Source organism: Magallana gigas, chromosome 3 (genome assembly GCF_963853765.1).
Source record: "Magallana gigas chromosome 3, xbMagGiga1.1, whole genome shotgun sequence".
Classification (NCBI taxonomy): domain Eukaryota; kingdom Metazoa; phylum Mollusca; class Bivalvia; order Ostreida; family Ostreidae; genus Magallana; species Magallana gigas.
Genome location: NC_088855.1, coordinates 3,552,390 through 3,571,265, shown reverse-complemented (window position 1 = coordinate 3,571,265; position 18,876 = coordinate 3,552,390). Strand labels below are relative to the sequence as shown.

General features: G+C 34.6%; 2 protein-coding genes and 1 long non-coding RNA gene across 3 annotated transcripts; 1 reads left to right on the top strand and 2 right to left on the bottom strand.

Annotated features, from left to right (window-relative positions):
* Window positions 1-307: 307 nt before the first annotated feature.
* On the bottom strand, window positions 308-3,409 carry LOC109618870 (uncharacterized). The gene is made up of 9 exons (XM_066077707.1): window positions 3,142-3,409; window positions 2,943-3,045; window positions 2,510-2,613; window positions 2,147-2,221; window positions 1,913-2,017; window positions 1,313-1,441; window positions 966-1,026; window positions 660-751; window positions 308-383 (listed from the first exon to the last, which is right to left on the bottom strand). The coding sequence occupies exons 1-9, from the start codon at window positions 3,163-3,165 to the stop codon at window positions 363-365; spliced, it is 714 nt and encodes a 237-aa protein (XP_065933779.1). The 5' UTR covers window positions 3,166-3,409; the 3' UTR covers window positions 308-362.
* A 4,250-nt stretch (window positions 3,410-7,659) lies between these two features.
* LOC136273281 (uncharacterized) lies at window positions 7,660-17,860 on the top strand. Its single transcript, XM_066077683.1, has 14 exons — window positions 7,660-7,727; window positions 8,043-8,140; window positions 8,672-8,852; window positions 9,292-9,359; window positions 10,664-10,730; window positions 10,936-11,089; window positions 11,733-11,850; window positions 13,724-13,871; window positions 14,425-14,597; window positions 14,716-14,911; window positions 15,250-15,327; window positions 15,589-15,732; window positions 15,828-16,024; window positions 17,593-17,860. Exons 1-14 carry the CDS (start codon window positions 7,668-7,670, stop codon window positions 17,858-17,860), a joined length of 1,950 nt encoding a protein of 649 aa, XP_065933755.1. The 5' UTR covers window positions 7,660-7,667.
* Window positions 12,131-13,688, bottom strand: LOC136273544 (uncharacterized). The gene is made up of 2 exons (XR_010711702.1): window positions 12,976-13,688; window positions 12,131-12,882 (listed from the first exon to the last, which is right to left on the bottom strand). It is a non-coding gene; the product is annotated as an uncharacterized lncRNA (long non-coding RNA).
* Window positions 17,861-18,876: the final 1,016 nt, after the last annotated feature.

Here is an 18,876-nt window from a genome sequence, read left to right as displayed (position 1 = left end):
GTGTTTAACATGTGTAAAACACATGTGAAATTAAACATGACATATTTTATATGTGTAAAACACATATTCTATATGTGTAATATATGTGTTGCATTTTATATATGAAATTCATGTATAAATTTTTGTTAGCAATTTTCAATAATAAAGGTACATCTTGACTTAGGCTTTCATTTAAAATATATTAAATATGCTTCATATTTTCACTTCGCTTCAAACTATTCCTCGATATAAATGTATGGATCATCAGTATAGAACTATTGCAAATGCATTCTTGGTATATCAAAATAAAGTAATAACAAAAACTTCATTAATTTGTTCTCAGGAGTTTATTCTTCATCACGGTGCGTTGTACAATTGCCCTATCATTTCTCTCTTTCTTGTTCCTATAAATGAAAAGAAAACCTATATATATATGCATATGTAGTGTTTCTTAACACCAAAATTACATGTAGTTATTATTTTCCATGTCTGTTTTACAGGATGCACTTATTACACTATATCCAATGACAAATGCTATTACATTATATATATATATAGCTTCAAAAGAGGAATTCATCCATACAAAATTACACTAGATAAGTAATCTAGGTCAGAAAATGTATATGATTTATTAGGATTTTAAAAGAAAGAAAGAAATCACAACAAATCTTTTAACTTACATCTTGGTACCGCTTAATTCTTCTTTCTTCCTTTTCTTGTAGAAGATCCCAGATGTTGGGTCTAAGGTCTTCTTTTATGGATGCATAGAACTCTGGTGACATAAAAAATAATCTAAAGTTAATTAATAGTCATGGTATATTTCATGGATTGAAGATTTAATTAGATTATTGTCATTTGAGAATCTTTTCACTTTAATTTAAATATAGCTTTTCTGTTTTAAATATGTGCATTTCTGTAACAGAACTTACATACGTGTTATTTTTACTATACAATTATGTATATATAATATTATAATTCTCATGCACCTTTAAACTCTGGCCAAAACTTCTCACATTCATTAAACTTCTTTGTTGATAAGAATGCCCTCTGAAAGATGAAGAAAAAGTAAGCAAAATTCTTTCATAAAGTATAAATCAATAGATAGTTATATATATATATTTAGATACATGCATATGATGCAATTTATTTGTTCATAATTATGTCCAAAAGAAGGGACTGATTGCATGTTAAGTTCAATTGTTTGTGTCGTTAGCCAATACATTTCACTAAGTATCTATACATTGCATTACAATGTAGATCCTGCTCTTTTAAGATGCATAGTATTGTTGATTTTTATTTACATATTTTGTTTATCACACAAAATTAGACTTACAAGTGCTACTGTCATCTTCCTCCTCTTTTTGTCCACAGGACTCTCCCCTGGTGGAGTGAATGGCCTGTACAAATAATTGCACAGGCCATCCAGGGAGAGGGCCTGTATGTCCATTGTAGAATGGAACAGCTAAGAAAAATAAACATCAGATAATCAATATTGCAACAAAAAACAAAGATGTGTGTTAAAATCAGTCACTGTATACACATGAAAGAGAGGTCATTGTTGTACATCCTAAAATTACCACTATTACAACTATAAAAAAAATCTTAAACTTCCATATTTAAATAATTGTGAGTTCACATGTATTTTTTAAATGATGTTTTGCAAGTACATGTTATACAATACAAGTGCTGTTGATTGTTAAAAACTGACAGCGATATGAAGAAGTCTGAGATAAGAAATATAATGAAATAAACAATATGCAGCCATGCATCAGTGTCCGGATACCTAGCAGCTTAAACAGAAATATTCTGATATTGCACTATATATATTTGCATCATATTACTAAAAAACTAACATATATATGAAAACTTGTTAAAATTCACTAAAACAAGACACATTTTATGTACATGTACATGAACATAAATGTTCTCTTACCATTCGCCTCAGTTGATTTCTCATCTGAGTAAACTTCTGAGAAGCAAAACTGCACATACTCCGAAATTTGCACGGGTTTTCACCGACAAGCTCTTTTACTTCTCTCTAAAAAATGCATCAAAATGATTGTATGTGCTTCACTTGAATGTCAGATGAGGTTGAAGGAAAATTTGTACTCTTGTCATATTTCTTAAATGTATATGCATTACTATAATTAAGTCACTCAAAACTAACCTTGAAGTCTTCATTTTCAATGTCAAGCCAGGGAAAGCTGCAGAAGAGTCCCTTCAAATACTGGAAGTAGGTTTTCTGCAACAAAAAATTAAATGTGGTTGTGTATGTACATATATATATATATATATATATATATATATATATATATATATATATATATATATATATATATATATATATATATATATATATATATATATATATATATATATATATATATACACACACACCGGTATATACATGTCTGTGTGTTTAAATATATAACTTATTAAATGTATTCGTGCATGTGTGAGAGTATGTGTGTGTGTGTGTGTGTGTGTGTGTGAGAGAAAGAGAGAGAGAGAGAGAGAGAGAGAGGCTTACATGAAAACCCTGATCTTCAATTCTGAATAATGTTGTTTTTTCCCTGGTTTCTGAGGATCTTTTAAGTTCCTCGATACTTTTTCTAAGGTCTTTTAGTTCTTGTACTATGGCAAATATAAACATTTTTTATAGGTCAACACTTTCACAGTAACTTTCATGAAATTGACCCCTAGGGCCTACCCCTTTTCAAAAATATTAGATATATTTTTTTCATTCCTTAATCCAAATCAACTTTAAAAATTAATAAGACTGCATCATTTACATTATTACTTTTCATATTAAACAAATAAAATTTCCAGCTTCCTCGAAAATATGATTTTTTTTAGCTGATAACGTTACCATGGTTACAGTAAGTAAAAAAAAATATTCTGATCCAAAAAAGAACATATGAACATACTATGTTTTATGAATTGATTGGCATTTATAAACTTACGGATGTCTTTAAGCAGTTTCTCAGACACAGGGACAGTCTGCTCTCGATCTGACTCTTGGCCAAACAACTCCTGGGATGCTGGTGCCTCAGTCTCTTGGGAATCCTTTAATATTACATTACATTATGCATTTGTGTAATTTATGTAATTAATGTTACATATTGATTACAATTTTGTATATATTTTTAAACACAAACTTACATAAATAGACTGGAATCTTGACATTTCTGCTTTTTTCGTCTTTGTACAGCGCACGTTGTCGTCTGTTATTGTTTATGAATATTCATTATTTACCAATGACGTAATGGCAACAAACAATCCAAACCCGATCATAATACAGACTCCATTTTTCTGTTATGACACATTAAAAGTCCACAGTTCTAGTAAAATTGAAATCAAATAAAACAAAAAGAGTATGATTCCGACAAATTTTAATTTATTTCTCAGTGTTATTAATATTCTGCAGCTCATTTAATTGCACACAATACCGATCGGGATCGATCTCATTTATAGTTCGTTGACAGCTCGCGGGGTAAACAAAATGTACGTCTGCGATTACAGTAAAAGAAAATAATTATAAAAGACACCTGTCAACAACCAAGCATATAAGGGCTTCAAGTTTTATCAGCGGAAACGAACAAAACAATCTCCAAACTACCGTGGATGTGCGTCTCATTCTGTCACTAGACGACCAACAAAGTAGATGCGACGAGGTACATGAAGATGATGAACTACAGGACGATCGAAGTGAAGATCAACGCGAACGTGAACCATTCATTGGTAATTCGAATCAAGGGGAAGGTGAACAAACAGAATACTATCCATTTAAAAACAAGTTACATCTTCTACTTTACATCTTGAAAAATTCACCAACACATGCAGTGGTAAGTTCAATATGTTAACATAAAACTTATCGTAGTTCAAAAAATTAATTAATATTTAATTTTCCATTACCTTTTTGTAATGTTTGTTGGGCTTGTTTTTTTTACCGGTGTATATAATTTATATATATAGAATGTGTGGCATTATCTAAAAGAAAGGCCTGGATGGTTATAACATATAACCTATACCAGCGCGTGCCAGCATGCAACTGCATGGCTGGGTTTCAAACATTTCCTTTAATTTAAAAAAAAATATTTTAGAGCAATGAAGTCGTTAAGTTTGTGATGTTCATCATGAAAGAAGTTGGGATAAAGGAAGATAAAGGAATATATTGACATTGGCGGACATAACTGAACTATCAAACAACAAATATACTTGTCTGTACGTATGGGCTAATAAGAACTCCAAACCCAAAGTTATCAATGATACTACATACTTCCGATCACTACTACTAGTATTAGCAGGAGTCGAACAGAACCCTGGTCCTCGAACACCAAAGTACCCATGTGCTATCTGTAGCAAAGCATGTAAATGGGGTCAAAGAGCCCTTGCATGTGACGAATGCGACCACTGGTACCATGCCACCTGCACTGGAATAGACACTCTAGAATACGCAGATCTAGCAAACACATCTGTGTCCTGGCATTGTGTAGTATGTAACACCTGCAACTACTCAACTGTACTTTACGACCTACTAGATTCGGCCGACAGTAACACATACTCGGTATTATCATCAAACCAGAGTTATGCTAGCGCGTCGGATTCTCTGATGTCTAGCCCTGGTCATCCACAAGCCGCATCATCACCAAAGCCAAACAAACCAAAGGCCTCGCCAACAAAACGTCAGCAGAGTTCACTCAGAATACTCATTATCAATTTTCAGAGTATTAAAAACAAACGTAACGACCTGCAAGTTTTATTGGAATCTACAAGACCAGACGTCATACTTGGAACTGAAAGTTGGCTATCTGACAAGATTCATAGCAAGGAGATCTTCCCAGATTCCCTAGGTTTTAACATCATTCGTAGGGATAGAAAAGGAGACCCGCATGGAGGAGTGATCATAGCAGCACGACATGACCTTGGCCTCACACAGAGTTTTTGCAGCGACAAAACAGAACTAATTTCAGGAAACATCAAAATAGGACCTAGGAAATCAATATCACTCAACTGTTTTTATAGACCACCAAATAAACAAGACCTAGAATATATAGATACAGCAGTGGCAGAAATAAAAAACCTGCGAGAGAAAAATAAGAACAACATTTTCCTACTGGGAGGTGACTTCAATCTTCCGGACATTGATTGGACCTCATATGATACCCACAGCAATCAAATACCAGCACAGGTCAACCAAGCGTTCATTAGGATGACCGCAGACCTAAGCGTCCAACAATTAGTGAACAAACCAACAAGAGGCGAGAACACCTTGGACCTTATGTTTACATCCCATCCAGGTCAACTTGAGAGATGTAAGACACTTCCTCCAATCGGAAACAGTGACCACGACATCGTACTATTAGACCTAGCAGCTAAAGCAACAAGACCTAAACCTACTAGTAGAACCATCAATCTCTGGAAAAAAGCCAATATGGAGGGAATTAACAAAAGCCTCACTGATAACTTCACTGAATTTCAGACCACCAACTTCAGTAATATCAACGCAATGTGGAACAAATTCAAGAGCATCATCACGAAAGCAATGACCACACACGTACCAACTAAACAGACCAAGGAGAGATACAGCCACCCTTGGATGAACACACAGTTACGTAAGACTAGCAACAGCAAACAGCGTGCATACTCCAAAGCTAAAAGATCCAAAAACACCAAAGATTGGAAGCGATACAAATTTCTCAAGGCAAAGCTACAGAAAGAATCTAGGATTGCTCATGGGAAATACATGGAAGACATCATAAGCACAGACCACAAGGAGCAACCGAAACGATTTTGGTCCTACATTAAGAGCAGGAAACAAGAATCCACAGGCATTGTTACACTCAAAGACAAAGATGGACTTCTTCACAGCGATACACCAACTAAAGCTTCAATTTTAAACCAGCAGTTTCAATCTGTCTACACCAAAGAAGACATACATAACATGCCACATATGGGACCAAGTCCATTCCGAACTATGGACAACATCAGAGTCAGCCAGGCGGGAGTTTACAAGCTACTCCGTGGACTAAGACCATTCAAAGCCACTGGGCCTGATGAAATTCCAGCCTATATACTCAAAGAAGCAGCTGATCACATATCACCATATCTGACCATAATTTACCAGAAATCTTTGGACACTGGAGCCATTCCTGACGACTGGCGAGCTGCCAACATTGTCCCAGTCTTCAAAAAAGGAGAAAAACACAAAGCTTCTAATTATCGGCCAGTCTCCTTGACTTCAATCTGCTGCAAACTATTGGAACATATTGTTCACAGCACCATCATGGATCACTTTGACCGCCACCAGATCCTTTGTGACCATCAACATGGTTTCAGATCCAAAAGATCTTGTGAAACACAACTACTGATAACACTAGACGAAATTGGCAAGAATTTAGACCAAGGAGAACAGACAGACATCATCCTGCTTGATTTCTCCTAAGCCTTTGACAAAGTGCCCCACAAGAGACTCCTCCAAAAAATGGACCATTACGGAATACGTGGAGAAACACTCAAATGGATACAAGACTTCCTTAGCAAGAGAACACAATCCGTATTGCTTGAAGGGCATAAGTCCGGCCCCCTAGACGTCATCTCAGGGGTGCCTCAGGGAACAGTCATCGGACCCCTATTATTTCTGGCTTACATTAATGACCTGCCACAATCAACATCTTCTGAGGCAAGGTTATTTGCAGACGATTGCCTAGTTTATAGGAAAATAAAGAATGTGAAGGATGCCGAGACACTCCAAGACGACCTTAACAAACTCCAAGAGTGGGAATCACGATGGCAGATGAATTTCCATCCTGAGAAGTGCATCGTGATACGGATCACCAACAAAAGAAACCCACTGATAAGGAACTATCAACTACACGGCCACACACTAGAGGCAGTCGAGCATGGGAAATACCTGGGAGTCACCATAAACCATGATCTACAGTGGAAGACACATATCAACCAGACAGTAGGCAAAGCATCAAGGACACTAGGCTTTCTGAGAAGGAACTTACGACGGTGTAAACCAGAAGTCAAAGCCAACGCCTACATCACCATGGTCAGACCAACCCTGGAATACGCCTCCACTGTATGGGACCCTTATCAAGATAACCTTGAAAAAGACCTAGAACAAGTACAGAGAAGGGCAGCTAGGTTCGTGTACAACGAATACCAAGACGTATCCCCAGGCTGTGTCAGCTCCTTAATGAATAGACTGAAATGGGAGCCTCTTAAAGATCGCCGCTGCAAAGACCGACTCACCATGGCATACAAGATCCGCAATAGATTGGTGGATATCGACCCCTCTAACTACTACAAACCCGGAGATTCCAGGACCAGAGGAGGCCACCGCATATACCAACAGCGCACTCGTAAAGATCAATACAGGTTCTCCTTCTTCCCAAGATCAACCAGGGAATGGAACACTCTACCGGAAAAAGCCACAACAGCAGCTACACTAGAAGAGTTCAAGGCCAGCCTTACCATCCTGCCAGAGGCCTTGACAGGAGCCTCACACATCTAGAACTCCTTCGACCCCAGATGTTCATAGTTTTATTTGTAAATAACTTTCTTGTAAATAGTTTTTTTTATTAAGTGAGGAGGGAAGACCTCATGATTGTACGAGCAAGAGTCACCTATACACTCAAGAAGAGTCCGACTCTGTACTGGAAGAAGAAGAGATTCCATCAATGCATGAACTTGATGCCACCAGTTTTGGAGATTTGAATTGGGAGACTTTAGTAGATGAGGTGCGTAAAATAATTAAGCTTACATTTAGATCTGCCTAAAAAATTTAGATATGATTTGTGCCTTAACTATAAACTATTATTTAATTAGTCAAAAAGGATATCCATGAACACCTTTTGAATTTTGGTACTTTCCTACATATTTTTTATAGAGCTCGATCTCCTTTAAAAAAGCTTGTACAGGAGATCAATACAGTATAAATTAATGGCCTCAACCCTTTTATATGATTCACATTTTTTTTAAGGAGACCAATTAACAAGAACTAGGTAATCGGTAATATATGACAAAAAATAATAATAATCTGTTTTAATTAATAGCATCATGCTGAAGATGGAACATCATTTTGGTGCTTGAAGCCATCAGAAATTCTGAAACTATTTCTAGCAAATCCCAAATTTGCAGGGGATATTATGAGGTAAATTTATCTTAAATAATATATTATTTATATTATATATACATGCTTTCATTTACTTATTTAGTTTTATAATTGACCTATTTATGTGGTTCATGTTCAGTAAACTTCCTACGATGCAACTTGAATAAATCATTTAATGCTATATAATAAATATGAAATATTTTATATTGTGAACTGACTGTGCTTCAATATTCATTGTGGTCCTGACTCCCTCAAAGAAATGGTTCCCCCTTGGAAACATTATAAATTCTCACCACTATACCTGTCATTTAGGGTGTACATGACCTCCCACTCCCTTTCCAACTCAATTAACATATATGCAGATTATATCATATCTATATGACATTTTCTTTGCTACCTCACTGAGTATGACTATAATACTCATATGGTAAAGGAACTCTGTAGATTATTTAATCATGCATTCGCATTTGTAATCACAAGATTTCTTAATTGTGAGCATTTAATTTTACAAAAAACAATTTTTCTTTTTTATATTTTGAGAATTTTTATAAATCATGTTTCATCATAAAGGTACCCTACAAGTAAGAACAACCATCCATCTGGAGCTGAAAAATGGCAGAAAGATCTTGCATTCCACCATATGAGAGTTGAAAATGTGTCATTCTTTACTGGCAAAATGTACACATATAAAGATGATCAAACAGAGGAGGAGCAACATGGGATGCTGAAAAGCTTCATTGATGATGTAAACGTAAGATATATTTCTAAATATGTATAACAATTTCTCATAAAAATGGGATTTGATTTTATTACATTTAGTTTCTTTTTTTTAAGAAATTATAATTATAGCATGGTGATTATAACAGCAGATTAACTACTCACATCTCAGATCTCTAGATTTCCACTCATTATTCCGCATTTTTTTCTGCATTTTGTAAATATGGAAAAAAAATGCGGAAAAATTAAATAATACGGAAATGCGGGGAAAAATCTGTAAATGATCTGGAAAATATATGGATATGATATGGAGAGTTGGACTTGGTTTATTTTTTATCTGGAAAAAATATGGAGCTCTGAACTTCGACAATTTTTCATCCAGAAAAAATTCGAAGCTCTGGACTTAGAAATTTTTTTCGTTGGATTAAAACTTATGGCACTAATACTGGTATGTGCATTTATCACATTTACAGCATGATGCTATTAAAGCAGTCATCCAACCATACACAGAAACAAATGAAGATGGATCTGGCCATCAAAGGTATATATAAATTAGCTTTTTTTTAAATGTTTGACCATAATGCAGATTTACTTATAAGCTCACCTGAGCCAAAGGCTCAAGTAAGCTTTTCTGATCACAATTTGTCCATTGTCTGTCTTTGTCGTCGGCGGCGTCGTTGTTGTAAACTTTTCACATTTTCATCTTCTTCTCAAGAACCGCAGGGCAGATTTCAACCAAATTTGGCACAAAGCACCACTAGGTAAAGGGGATTCAAGTTTGTTCAAATGAAGGGCCACGCCCTCTTTAAAGGGGAGATAATTGAGAATTATTGAAAATTTATTGGTATTTTTCAAAAATCTTCTTCTCAAAAACTAATCGGCCTGGAAAGCTTAAACTTGTGTGGAGGCAGGTAGTGTAGATTCAAGTTTGTTCAAATCTTGGTTCCCGGGGGTACGGTGGGGCCACAATGGGGGATAAATTTTTATATATAGAGAAAATCTTTAAAAATCTTCTTCTCAAAACTATTAGGCCAGGAAAGCCCAAATTTGGTTTGAAGCATCCCCAGATCGTAGATTCAAGTTTGTTTAAATAATAGTCCAGGGGTAGGGTGGGGCCACAATGGGGGATGAATTTTTACATAGATATATAGAGACAATCTTTAAAAATCTTCTTTTTAAAGACTGGCCAGAAAAGCTTAAACTTGTGTAGAGGCATCCTCGGGTAGTGTAAATTCAAGTTTGCAAAATCTCAGTCCCTAGTGGTAGGGTGGGGCCGTGATGGGGGTTTGAATTTTTACATAGGAGTTTATAGAGAAAATCTTTAAAAATATTCTGGGAAAGTTTTCGGTCCAAAACTCAGTACTGAGTGTGAAAGCACAGGTTATGCAGATTTAAGTTTGATGAAACCGTGATTCCTTAGAGAAAAGTGGGGCCACGAAATGGGAGGGGGAGGGGGGTACATAGGAAGAGAGAAAAATATTCTTACAGGTACAACAACAAAAGGGGCTTGGTATTTTACCCAAAAAAAGAGGTGGATAAAAATTGGCAGATTTTCAGGGTTTTTTTAGCAAGATCTACTGTACTTAGTTGTCAAGATATTTTGATACTGTAAAGCTAATTTGATCAGAATTAAGGCAACTGTTGTTCAGGTGAGCGATGTGACCCCTGGGCCTCTTGTTATTAGAATATGCATGATTATATAAAATATTTATTACTCCTTAACTATCATGTTGATGTTGAAGTAGACTAACAAAGAAGGGCGCCGTTTAATTGTCCAACTTTAATAATTAATTCGTTGCTGAAATGTAAAATTTACTGTTCATATATTAATTCATTCTATTGTAGAGTTGTTCGAGCATTGGATTATACGATACACGTTCCTTTAAAACAATTGAAAGAATGTAATGAGCAAGTAAGTTAATAACTGACTGCTTTTCCTTTAATGAAATTGATCTTCTTTATCTTTTGTCCAAGCTGTAATGAAAGATCTGGCTGAAAGTCATTGAGTTACAATATGTCTCACATCAGGTTATATACTCACAGTAAAGCTTATGCTGCATTAAGATCGACTCAAGAATATCTTGAAGAAATGCATTAATTTTCAATTTCATTTTAAGGCATATTGCAAGCTTGAAAGTGTGTCAAACCTGGCTGTAGAGAAACCATCAATTCCAATATGGACATTGCCTGTCAATATTTTCGTTGACGATACTTCTGCAATCAGGAGTAAGAGATGGCTCGGTCTACATTGTGTGCAAATGCAACCTGCAGGTAATATTTTTTTTTACTGGTTTTTAATTAGGTTATTAATATATAAGCAAATATCTTTTCCAGCATGTACATAAACTTAATCCATGTAAATCTAATTAATTCATAATTAATGAATTTCAGTAGCTAGCACATAAAACAGGATTAAAACATGTTATCATACCATGTAAAACATATGGAATATGATTTTTTAACAGTGCTTTGAATGCATATGTTTTATCTCCATTACATTGAGACTAGGGGATAGAAACTCAACTTTTCAGATATAAATCACATACCATCACAAACTATGATGTCATGATGTCATGATATTTATATCATATATTTTATATAGAAAATATAATGATGTCCTGACAAAAAAGCGCTACGGGTCTACTTAATTATTACTTGATTTTCGCAAACTTGTCGTCAATATGTGCCAGCTGCCAATACCAATCAAGTCAATGTCAACATGATTATTTGATGTCGTACTAGCACATGATCGTTGGAATTGAACGGCGCATACTAAATTTTATGTCATAATAGTTACTAAATCGCTCTGAAATTGCATTAGTACAAAGATCTAGCCAATTTTATATTCTTATGACATTTTATGTCACTTGCAATTGAATTCTTTCATTCAACTTATGCATTGATTTTCATATAGGATTAAAGCTCCATCTTCGACAACATCATGAGTCAATCTTCTTATTAGGTGCGTCTGAAAAAGTTGACCCTAATACTCTTATGAAGCCGGTCATCTCAGATATACAGAATTGTAAAAGGTACTTATTACACAATAATAAAGGTGAGATGCAGATAACAGTTAAAATTAAAGAACTGTATCTTAAACTTATAAAATAATTTACAAAGAGTTTTAAAAATTTTTGAGTAATAAGGCCACATAAAATTAATTCTCTGGTTCTCAGGCCAAATTTTCCAAAATTAGATGAGGGAGGGAGGCTTTTTTTTTTCTTTTTTATTGTTAAAAAAACAGATGAGGGAGGCTTTTTTTTATTTGGGAAAGAAATTTTATTAACTACCTACAATTTAAAAAAAACAAGATTTTCTTTATTCAAGCAGCTGTTTTATTATTTAATAAGGATAGCTATTAAATATTTTAACAGATAAAAACACCCCGATGTATGTTTGAAAATACAGTCCAACTTTCAAAGTACAACAATGATATTTAATATTTAGATCAAATGAAAAAACATTTATTTTTTTTAAAAGTAAACTATTTGTTTTCATTTTGTCTGCTTCTTTGCTCTGGAGCTTTGAACATCCTTCCGTTTTTACAAAGCTGTCGTTGTGAAACAACACAATCATGACATATTGGGTACTGTTCATCTTCTGTATCTGTGTCTTGTGTCCAACAGTGATAGCATATTGGGGGAAATACACCAGAGCTGTACATGTAGTAGGGGGTCTCAATTGGAGATGCACAGGCTAAATTTGATCTCATATAAACTTTCTACAATGGGGCACATACTGAGGGTGCTTTCTCAGGATTATTAGGTTCTAATTCCTGAAGTTCAGATCAACATGAAAACTGATAAAGTCCAATGATTTTTGTAAGCAAGGTACTTTCTTGGGCACCAGGTTTAGTAGCACTATATAACTCATAAGACTCTGGGTTTCGGGCAATCTATGCAGGTTCCCATTTGTTTCACTGTTTTGCAGTCTGAGCAGATAGACTAAATTGAATTCCATGTCTGCTTGCAGTTGATTGTGCTCATTTTGATGATAAAGAAGGACAGTGCTCCTCTGTAGTATTGGTTCAAAAACCTCACTGAACTCCTTGTAGTGTCCTTCTCCTTTAATAAATGGAAGTCATTTAAAAATAAAGAAAAACATCAATCCACTTTACAAAACGTAAAATGACATATATGATGTTTACTCTAAAATACCTGGCACTGGATCAGGAAAGTTGTGTAACTGGCTAGAGATATCATTATGCAATCTTGGGGCCAATCATATCCGACAGTTACTGGGACCACATTTCTTCACAGTTAACTTGAGTTAAGAAGTAAGTCCTGAATACACAGTAGATATCGTTAAACCCCGCAAGTTTATAATGGTTAAAATCGCGGCGTCCAAACTGTTCTTGTGTTTGCCAACTGACAAAGAAACGAAGGCACCAAGTAATTTTTCTTGGGAGGTCCAACTTTTCCAATCGAATTTTATCGGTTTCACGCCCTCGTACAGGTTTAACAGACAACATCCATCGGAAAAGCTCTCAATTATATTCCACGGTAGAATTAACAGGGTTCCATGGCGGATACAATTCGAAACAGCAGACATTTTGATTCGTTTTAAGTCCAAAATTTCCATCGACCCCATTCTTACTAGTATCGTCTATATCATCGGGAGGTTTGGATCATAAAGTTTTTACTTACGAAAATAAGCGACTTAATGATTAAGACTACACCGGAAGCTGCATATTAGAAACGAAAGTAAAACTATATGCAAACCGAAAGCGGAAACTTTTTTTTTCCGGATAGGTCTCCGCATTATCAACTTTTTATTTTATTGAAAATGCAATAAAATTTGCAATGCGGCACCCTCAAAACGGATGCGCGCGGGCCTGAGAACCGTAATTTCAATTTTATTTAGCCTAAGTAGCATACTTTAATGTAAATATTTTTCAATTCTTAGGAATGGAATTAGTGGATTTGATGCATACAGAATGGAGGAATGTACCATTACAACAGACTTGAATGTCGTTGTTGCAGACTTCAACATGCAGTCATATCTTTGCAACCACCTCGGAGCCACTGCTACCAAATATTGCCCACGTTGTTATGTAAGTAAGTTAAATGTAGTGTAAATTTCAGTTGTCATTATCAATAATTAAGTCAACAGGTTTTGAGGGTAAATATTAAGGTTTTCCGATCCTCTGCCTCAAAGCATTTTTTTCATCATAAAAGTTATTGCAATTTTGGGCACAGTGGATATAATGAAATAAGTATACAAGTTAAGATGATATTAGTGAAAAAAACAACGGTCGTTCCAGTGCATGCATGCATGGCTCGAAACCCTTTTTCTTTATGTAGTGGGTCTCTGTGGAGCCACTAAGCTAAGCAGTTCTTTGAATAGGTATGTGTGATATGAAGACTTATTAAATTAGACTATATAAGAGACAGATTTAAGGTACGAACAAAAAATTTCTGGATTATTTAGAGTTATCGGACATTGCTGAGGATCGGAGATCGTTAACTAGTGTGTGTGTGTGTGTGTGTGTGTGTGTGTGTGTGTGTGTGTGTGCGTGTATATATATATATACTATAAGCGTTTGTACTCAAGTGTTTTAATTATGCCCTTAATAAGCATGTACATTAATTTATTGATTCATATAGGCAGATGCAGAACATGCCATCAGGAAGGCAGAAGAAAGAACACCAACTAAGACATTGACTACCATAAATAGAATTAATATGAGAAGTATGGAGACAGACAAACGTAAATTAAGGCAACGGACAGGAGTTAAGGAATACGAAAACCATATCTGGGATGTGTTAAATCCTCACAGGTATGAAAAATCTTATTCATTGAGAAATTTTTTAACCGGGGTTTCTATAAGAAAAGATGAAGAGTATTTTTTTTTAGACTTAAGACAAAACATTATTGATGATGTATTATCATTCCAGGGACATTCCTGTTGGCTTCCTTCATCTCATACCGCTTGGCCTCACCAAACACTTAGTGAAGTACATCTTGAAATCAATTTCGGACGAAAAGGTTGAAAGGCTGCAAGCTCACTTGTCCTCTCTTACAAATGAATCTTTTGCCAACAACTTTTTTTCCTCCATAAACAGTCGTCAAGGCAAAGACTTCAAGCAATATGTATGAACATGCTTTCTTTGTTGTGTAGAATTAATGTATACTGTAGAATCAGCATTGTTTGTGGGAGATCAATGTTTGTTGAATTTGTGGGTATAACCCTTGCATGCCTACAAATTTACATCCCCACAAATGTATTTATATATACAGTCATTTGTTTAATATTTTCTAACGAAATAGAACTTGCTATGGAGTTTAATTAATTATAGTCTTATTTAAAGCTTCTTTTTGAACAACTATCATGTTTTCAAATGATATATAATTAATTGCACAATGAAAGTCGCAGAAAAAATATGTCATTTCTATATAATTACCCGGTAAATAGGATGTTTTTTCATTAGTTGCAGTTTGCCCCAATCAATTTTGCATTTGTTGGCATACCACGGGAACATTTGAAAATGCTGACTACACTTGCAGAGGTAAGACCATATACATGAAATGTTACATTACAAAACTTGCATATGTATAGGCTTTTTCCGTAACCCTGGTTAAATAATCTTGAAAAGTAAATGATTCAATATCTGTTTGTCACATCATCTTTCATTGACTACATGAAAATGTTTACACTTGTATAAATTTAATGTACATATTCATTTTATACTTATTATCCTGCATCCTGTCTCAACTTCTATTGAATACATTTGAAGTCATCCAAGTGTAAATTAGGAAATGCTTTTCAGATCCAGAAAATTCTTCTTAAAGATGAATTTGTTGAGGAAGATATCGTTGAGACAGAACATCTTGTCAACAAGTATTTACAACTTGTTGATGAGCATGCACCGGAATTGAAAAGAAAAGTCAAAACTCATCTACTGTGTCACTTGGTAATCATGATAGCTTAGCTGTTTACGGTAAACTGAAATTTTTATCCTTGTACATTACAGATTAGTCAGTGAAGATCTCTTTTAATGTTTTGAAGGTTGATGATATCAGAAGACATGGCCCTCCAAAAGGATACACAGAAGATGGATTTGAAAAAAAGCATGCTTCAATACGCAATGATATCTTTCACCAAAACCAAAAACAGAGAAGCAGAGACACTGCAATTTCATTTTCGCACATGACATTGCTTAACCATGTGATTTCTGGTGGATATTTTCCTGTGAATGATGATTGGTAATGTTAGATTTACTACATAATTCTATATTTAAGTTAGCTAATGAAGGACATTTTCCTGTTCTTGAAGACTTGCTCCTTTTGCTTTTAATCCATAAAAATCAATTTAAAAAAAATCTATCAGGTTTAGAATTTGTTTTAAATACCATAGTTTTTAGCTCACCTGGGCTGAAAGCTCAAGTGAGCTATTCTGATCACATTTTGTCTTTCATCCGTCTGTCCGTCAAACTGTCTGTCCGTAAACTTTTCACATTTTCAACATCTTCACACTCATTTTCAAGGGGAGATAATTAGAAATTAATGAAAAATGAGAAATTTTAAAAAATCTTCTCAAGAACCATAAAGCCAGGAAAGCTGAAACTTGTGTGGAAGCATCCTCAGGTAGTGTAGATTCAAAGTTGTGAAATTCATGACCCCCGGGGGTAGGGTGGGGCCACCATAGGGGGTGTTAAAGTTTTACATAGGAATATATAGAGTAAATCTTTAAAAATCTTCTTCTCAGAAACTAATCAGCCAGATAATTCTTTGTAATTGTTAAGACTTTATCTCCAGGACAATTCTTCGGCCTCACAAGAAGGTTCAGAGTTTGATGTAGTTTTATATCCCATATATAAACAATTGTTAAGGATCTTTTTGAGAATACTCAACATGTGATATGACTATAAAATCATCCTGTTAGAAAAGGGACTAATGATTATAAACATAAAAATATCCAGGGGGAAAATGGATTTTATTTACATAGGATCTACATGTATTATTGTACATTGTCCAGATTGTTTGTATTATGACTCCATTAAGCCGATTTTATCATACCTAATGTTCCTCAGGTGAACGATGTGGCCCATGGGGCTCTTGTTCTATTCCTAATGATTGAATATTTTTTTGTCCCACGCCGCAACGCGGAGCGGGGACATAGAAATGCCGGGCGTCCGTCCGTGTGTCCGTCCGTCACACTTTTTTGTAAGCGCTCTCATGCCTACAAATTTTGACGGATTTTCAATAAATTTATACCAAATGTTTATACCACTAATACTTTGGTCAAGTTCGAAAATCAGCATTGGTCGATACTTTTTGTTGGAATTATGGGACTTTCACCACAATAATGACTCCGTTTTATCCCAAAATTCACCTTGTTAGCGCTCTCATGCCTACAAATTTTGACGGACTTACATGAAATTTATACCAAATGTTTATATCACTGGGAATTGGTCAAGTTCCTAAATCAGCCTTGGTCGATACTAGTATAGATCTACTGCTTGACGGGCGGGGGACCCAGGAATTCTATTCTTGTTCATGAGAGCATTTATTGATATTCATAGTATTAATTTTTTTTATTTTCAAACATATGCTTGTTACCATAGACCTTAATGCAATTTTCATTAATTAATCACTGTTTAGATAATAACATTATTGAAAATTTCTCTTGGTAAATAAAATTCTTACAAATAATATCAAAGTATTTAATACATGGATGGATATTAAAGGTTACTCAGTATAAAATAAAACAATATATATGGATGAGATACCTTATATGTATTACTTTATAACACTAAGATTTAATGTTTCAGGGTGTGTATTGGAGAAAAGGCAAGGACTTTGGGGCAACAACGTGAAATAGTCCAGTTTATTGGTAGAGAGATGCCCCAGGAGGAGGGAGAAGTTCCAATTAAGAAACTGAAAAGGAAACCCAATGGGAAGGTTATTTCAACTGCAATGGAGGAGTGTATTCTCCTCCAGCTCTGTACAGAGATGGAGGTACCAGCTTTCTCTCCAGAGGATGCAGTCATATTTACAGGAAAAGCTGCAAGAACCAGGAGGAAAAATTTTGTGAATTGATGCTAAAACTTGTTCATTTTTATTGATTTCAAGATTTATAAATCAGCTTGTCCTTCTTCAATATTTGTAACTTTTTCAAGCTGAACTTCTGAAAATGTACAGTGTGTCATCCACTGTAAAGAAATTTGTATATATGTATAATTGTATAGTTGTATGTACCTCATGTACCATGGCATTGATGGTGAATGTGCGTAAAATGAATAGAGAAAAAGGTATTAGTAGGACTGTAAGCCTAGTTGCATGTTTTTAACTGGACATATTGTGTACTGTTAATGCAACAGGTTTTTATGTGTATATTTCCAATTTATTTATTGTCATTTATGTTCAATAAATGACTTTTTTATCTTCATGGAGGAGTTGTTCTCTTTACTATACTATGAGAAGTAGGTAGACAGATATAAACATGCCTTTTCATTGTTGGGACAAGCATTATAAATGATCTATTTTTAGTCTTACTTTCCATCATTCATCACACATTTTTGCAATCTTTGGCATTTAGAATATACATGTATATTTTCTATGTAACTCATCACACATGTAACACACATGTAAAATATACATATTTCATGTGTGTCAAAAAACATGTATATAATATGTGTAAAACACATGTTCAAATTTACACATGTAAAATATATGTATATTTTATGTGTTTTTCATATAAAATATACATATATTATACATGTATAAATTTGAACATGTGTTTTACACATGTCAAATATGTGTAAAACATGTGTGGTATTAAACACATGTTTTACACATATGGACATTTTTCCTGTATACAAGACTGTCTAGCCGATACTTATTTTAATGGGAAGCGACTCCATTTTGTATAAAATTCTAACATCCGGTGATGTTAATACATTCGAGGTGTGTTTCCGAGCTTGCCGGAAAAGCCCGAGAAGTTGCGATTGGATCTTTTCTACGTACGACTTAACAATATTCGTAGATTTTAAATCTTAAAAAGTAAGAAAACGAAAAACCTATAAAAGTTGCTATGAATAAAATTCAGGATTAAA

What these genes read in the sequence shown, in the direction of transcription:
- LOC109618870 (XM_066077707.1), bottom strand. Translation starts at nt 3,165, where the DNA reads ATGTCAAGATTCCAGTCTATTTAT. An exon ending in CAAGATTCCAGTCTATTTAT is followed by an intron (nt 3,046 to 3,141) that starts GTAAGTTTGTGT and finishes GTAATATTAAAG; the next exon opens with GATTCCCAAGAGACTGAGGC. An exon ending in GTTTTGGCCAGAGTTTAAAG is followed by an intron (nt 752 to 965) that starts GTGCATGAGAAT and finishes TTATGTCACCAG; the next exon opens with AGTTCTATGCATCCATAAAA.
- LOC136273281 (XM_066077683.1), top strand. Translation starts at nt 7,668, where the DNA reads ATGCATGAACTTGATGCCACCAGTTTTGGAGATTTGAATTGGGAGACT. An exon ending in GCTTCATTGATGATGTAAAC is followed by an intron (nt 8,853 to 9,291) that starts GTAAGATATATT and finishes TCACATTTACAG; the next exon opens with CATGATGCTATTAAAGCAGT. An exon ending in AATATTGCCCACGTTGTTAT is followed by an intron (nt 13,872 to 14,424) that starts GTAAGTAAGTTA and finishes TGATTCATATAG; the next exon opens with GCAGATGCAGAACATGCCAT.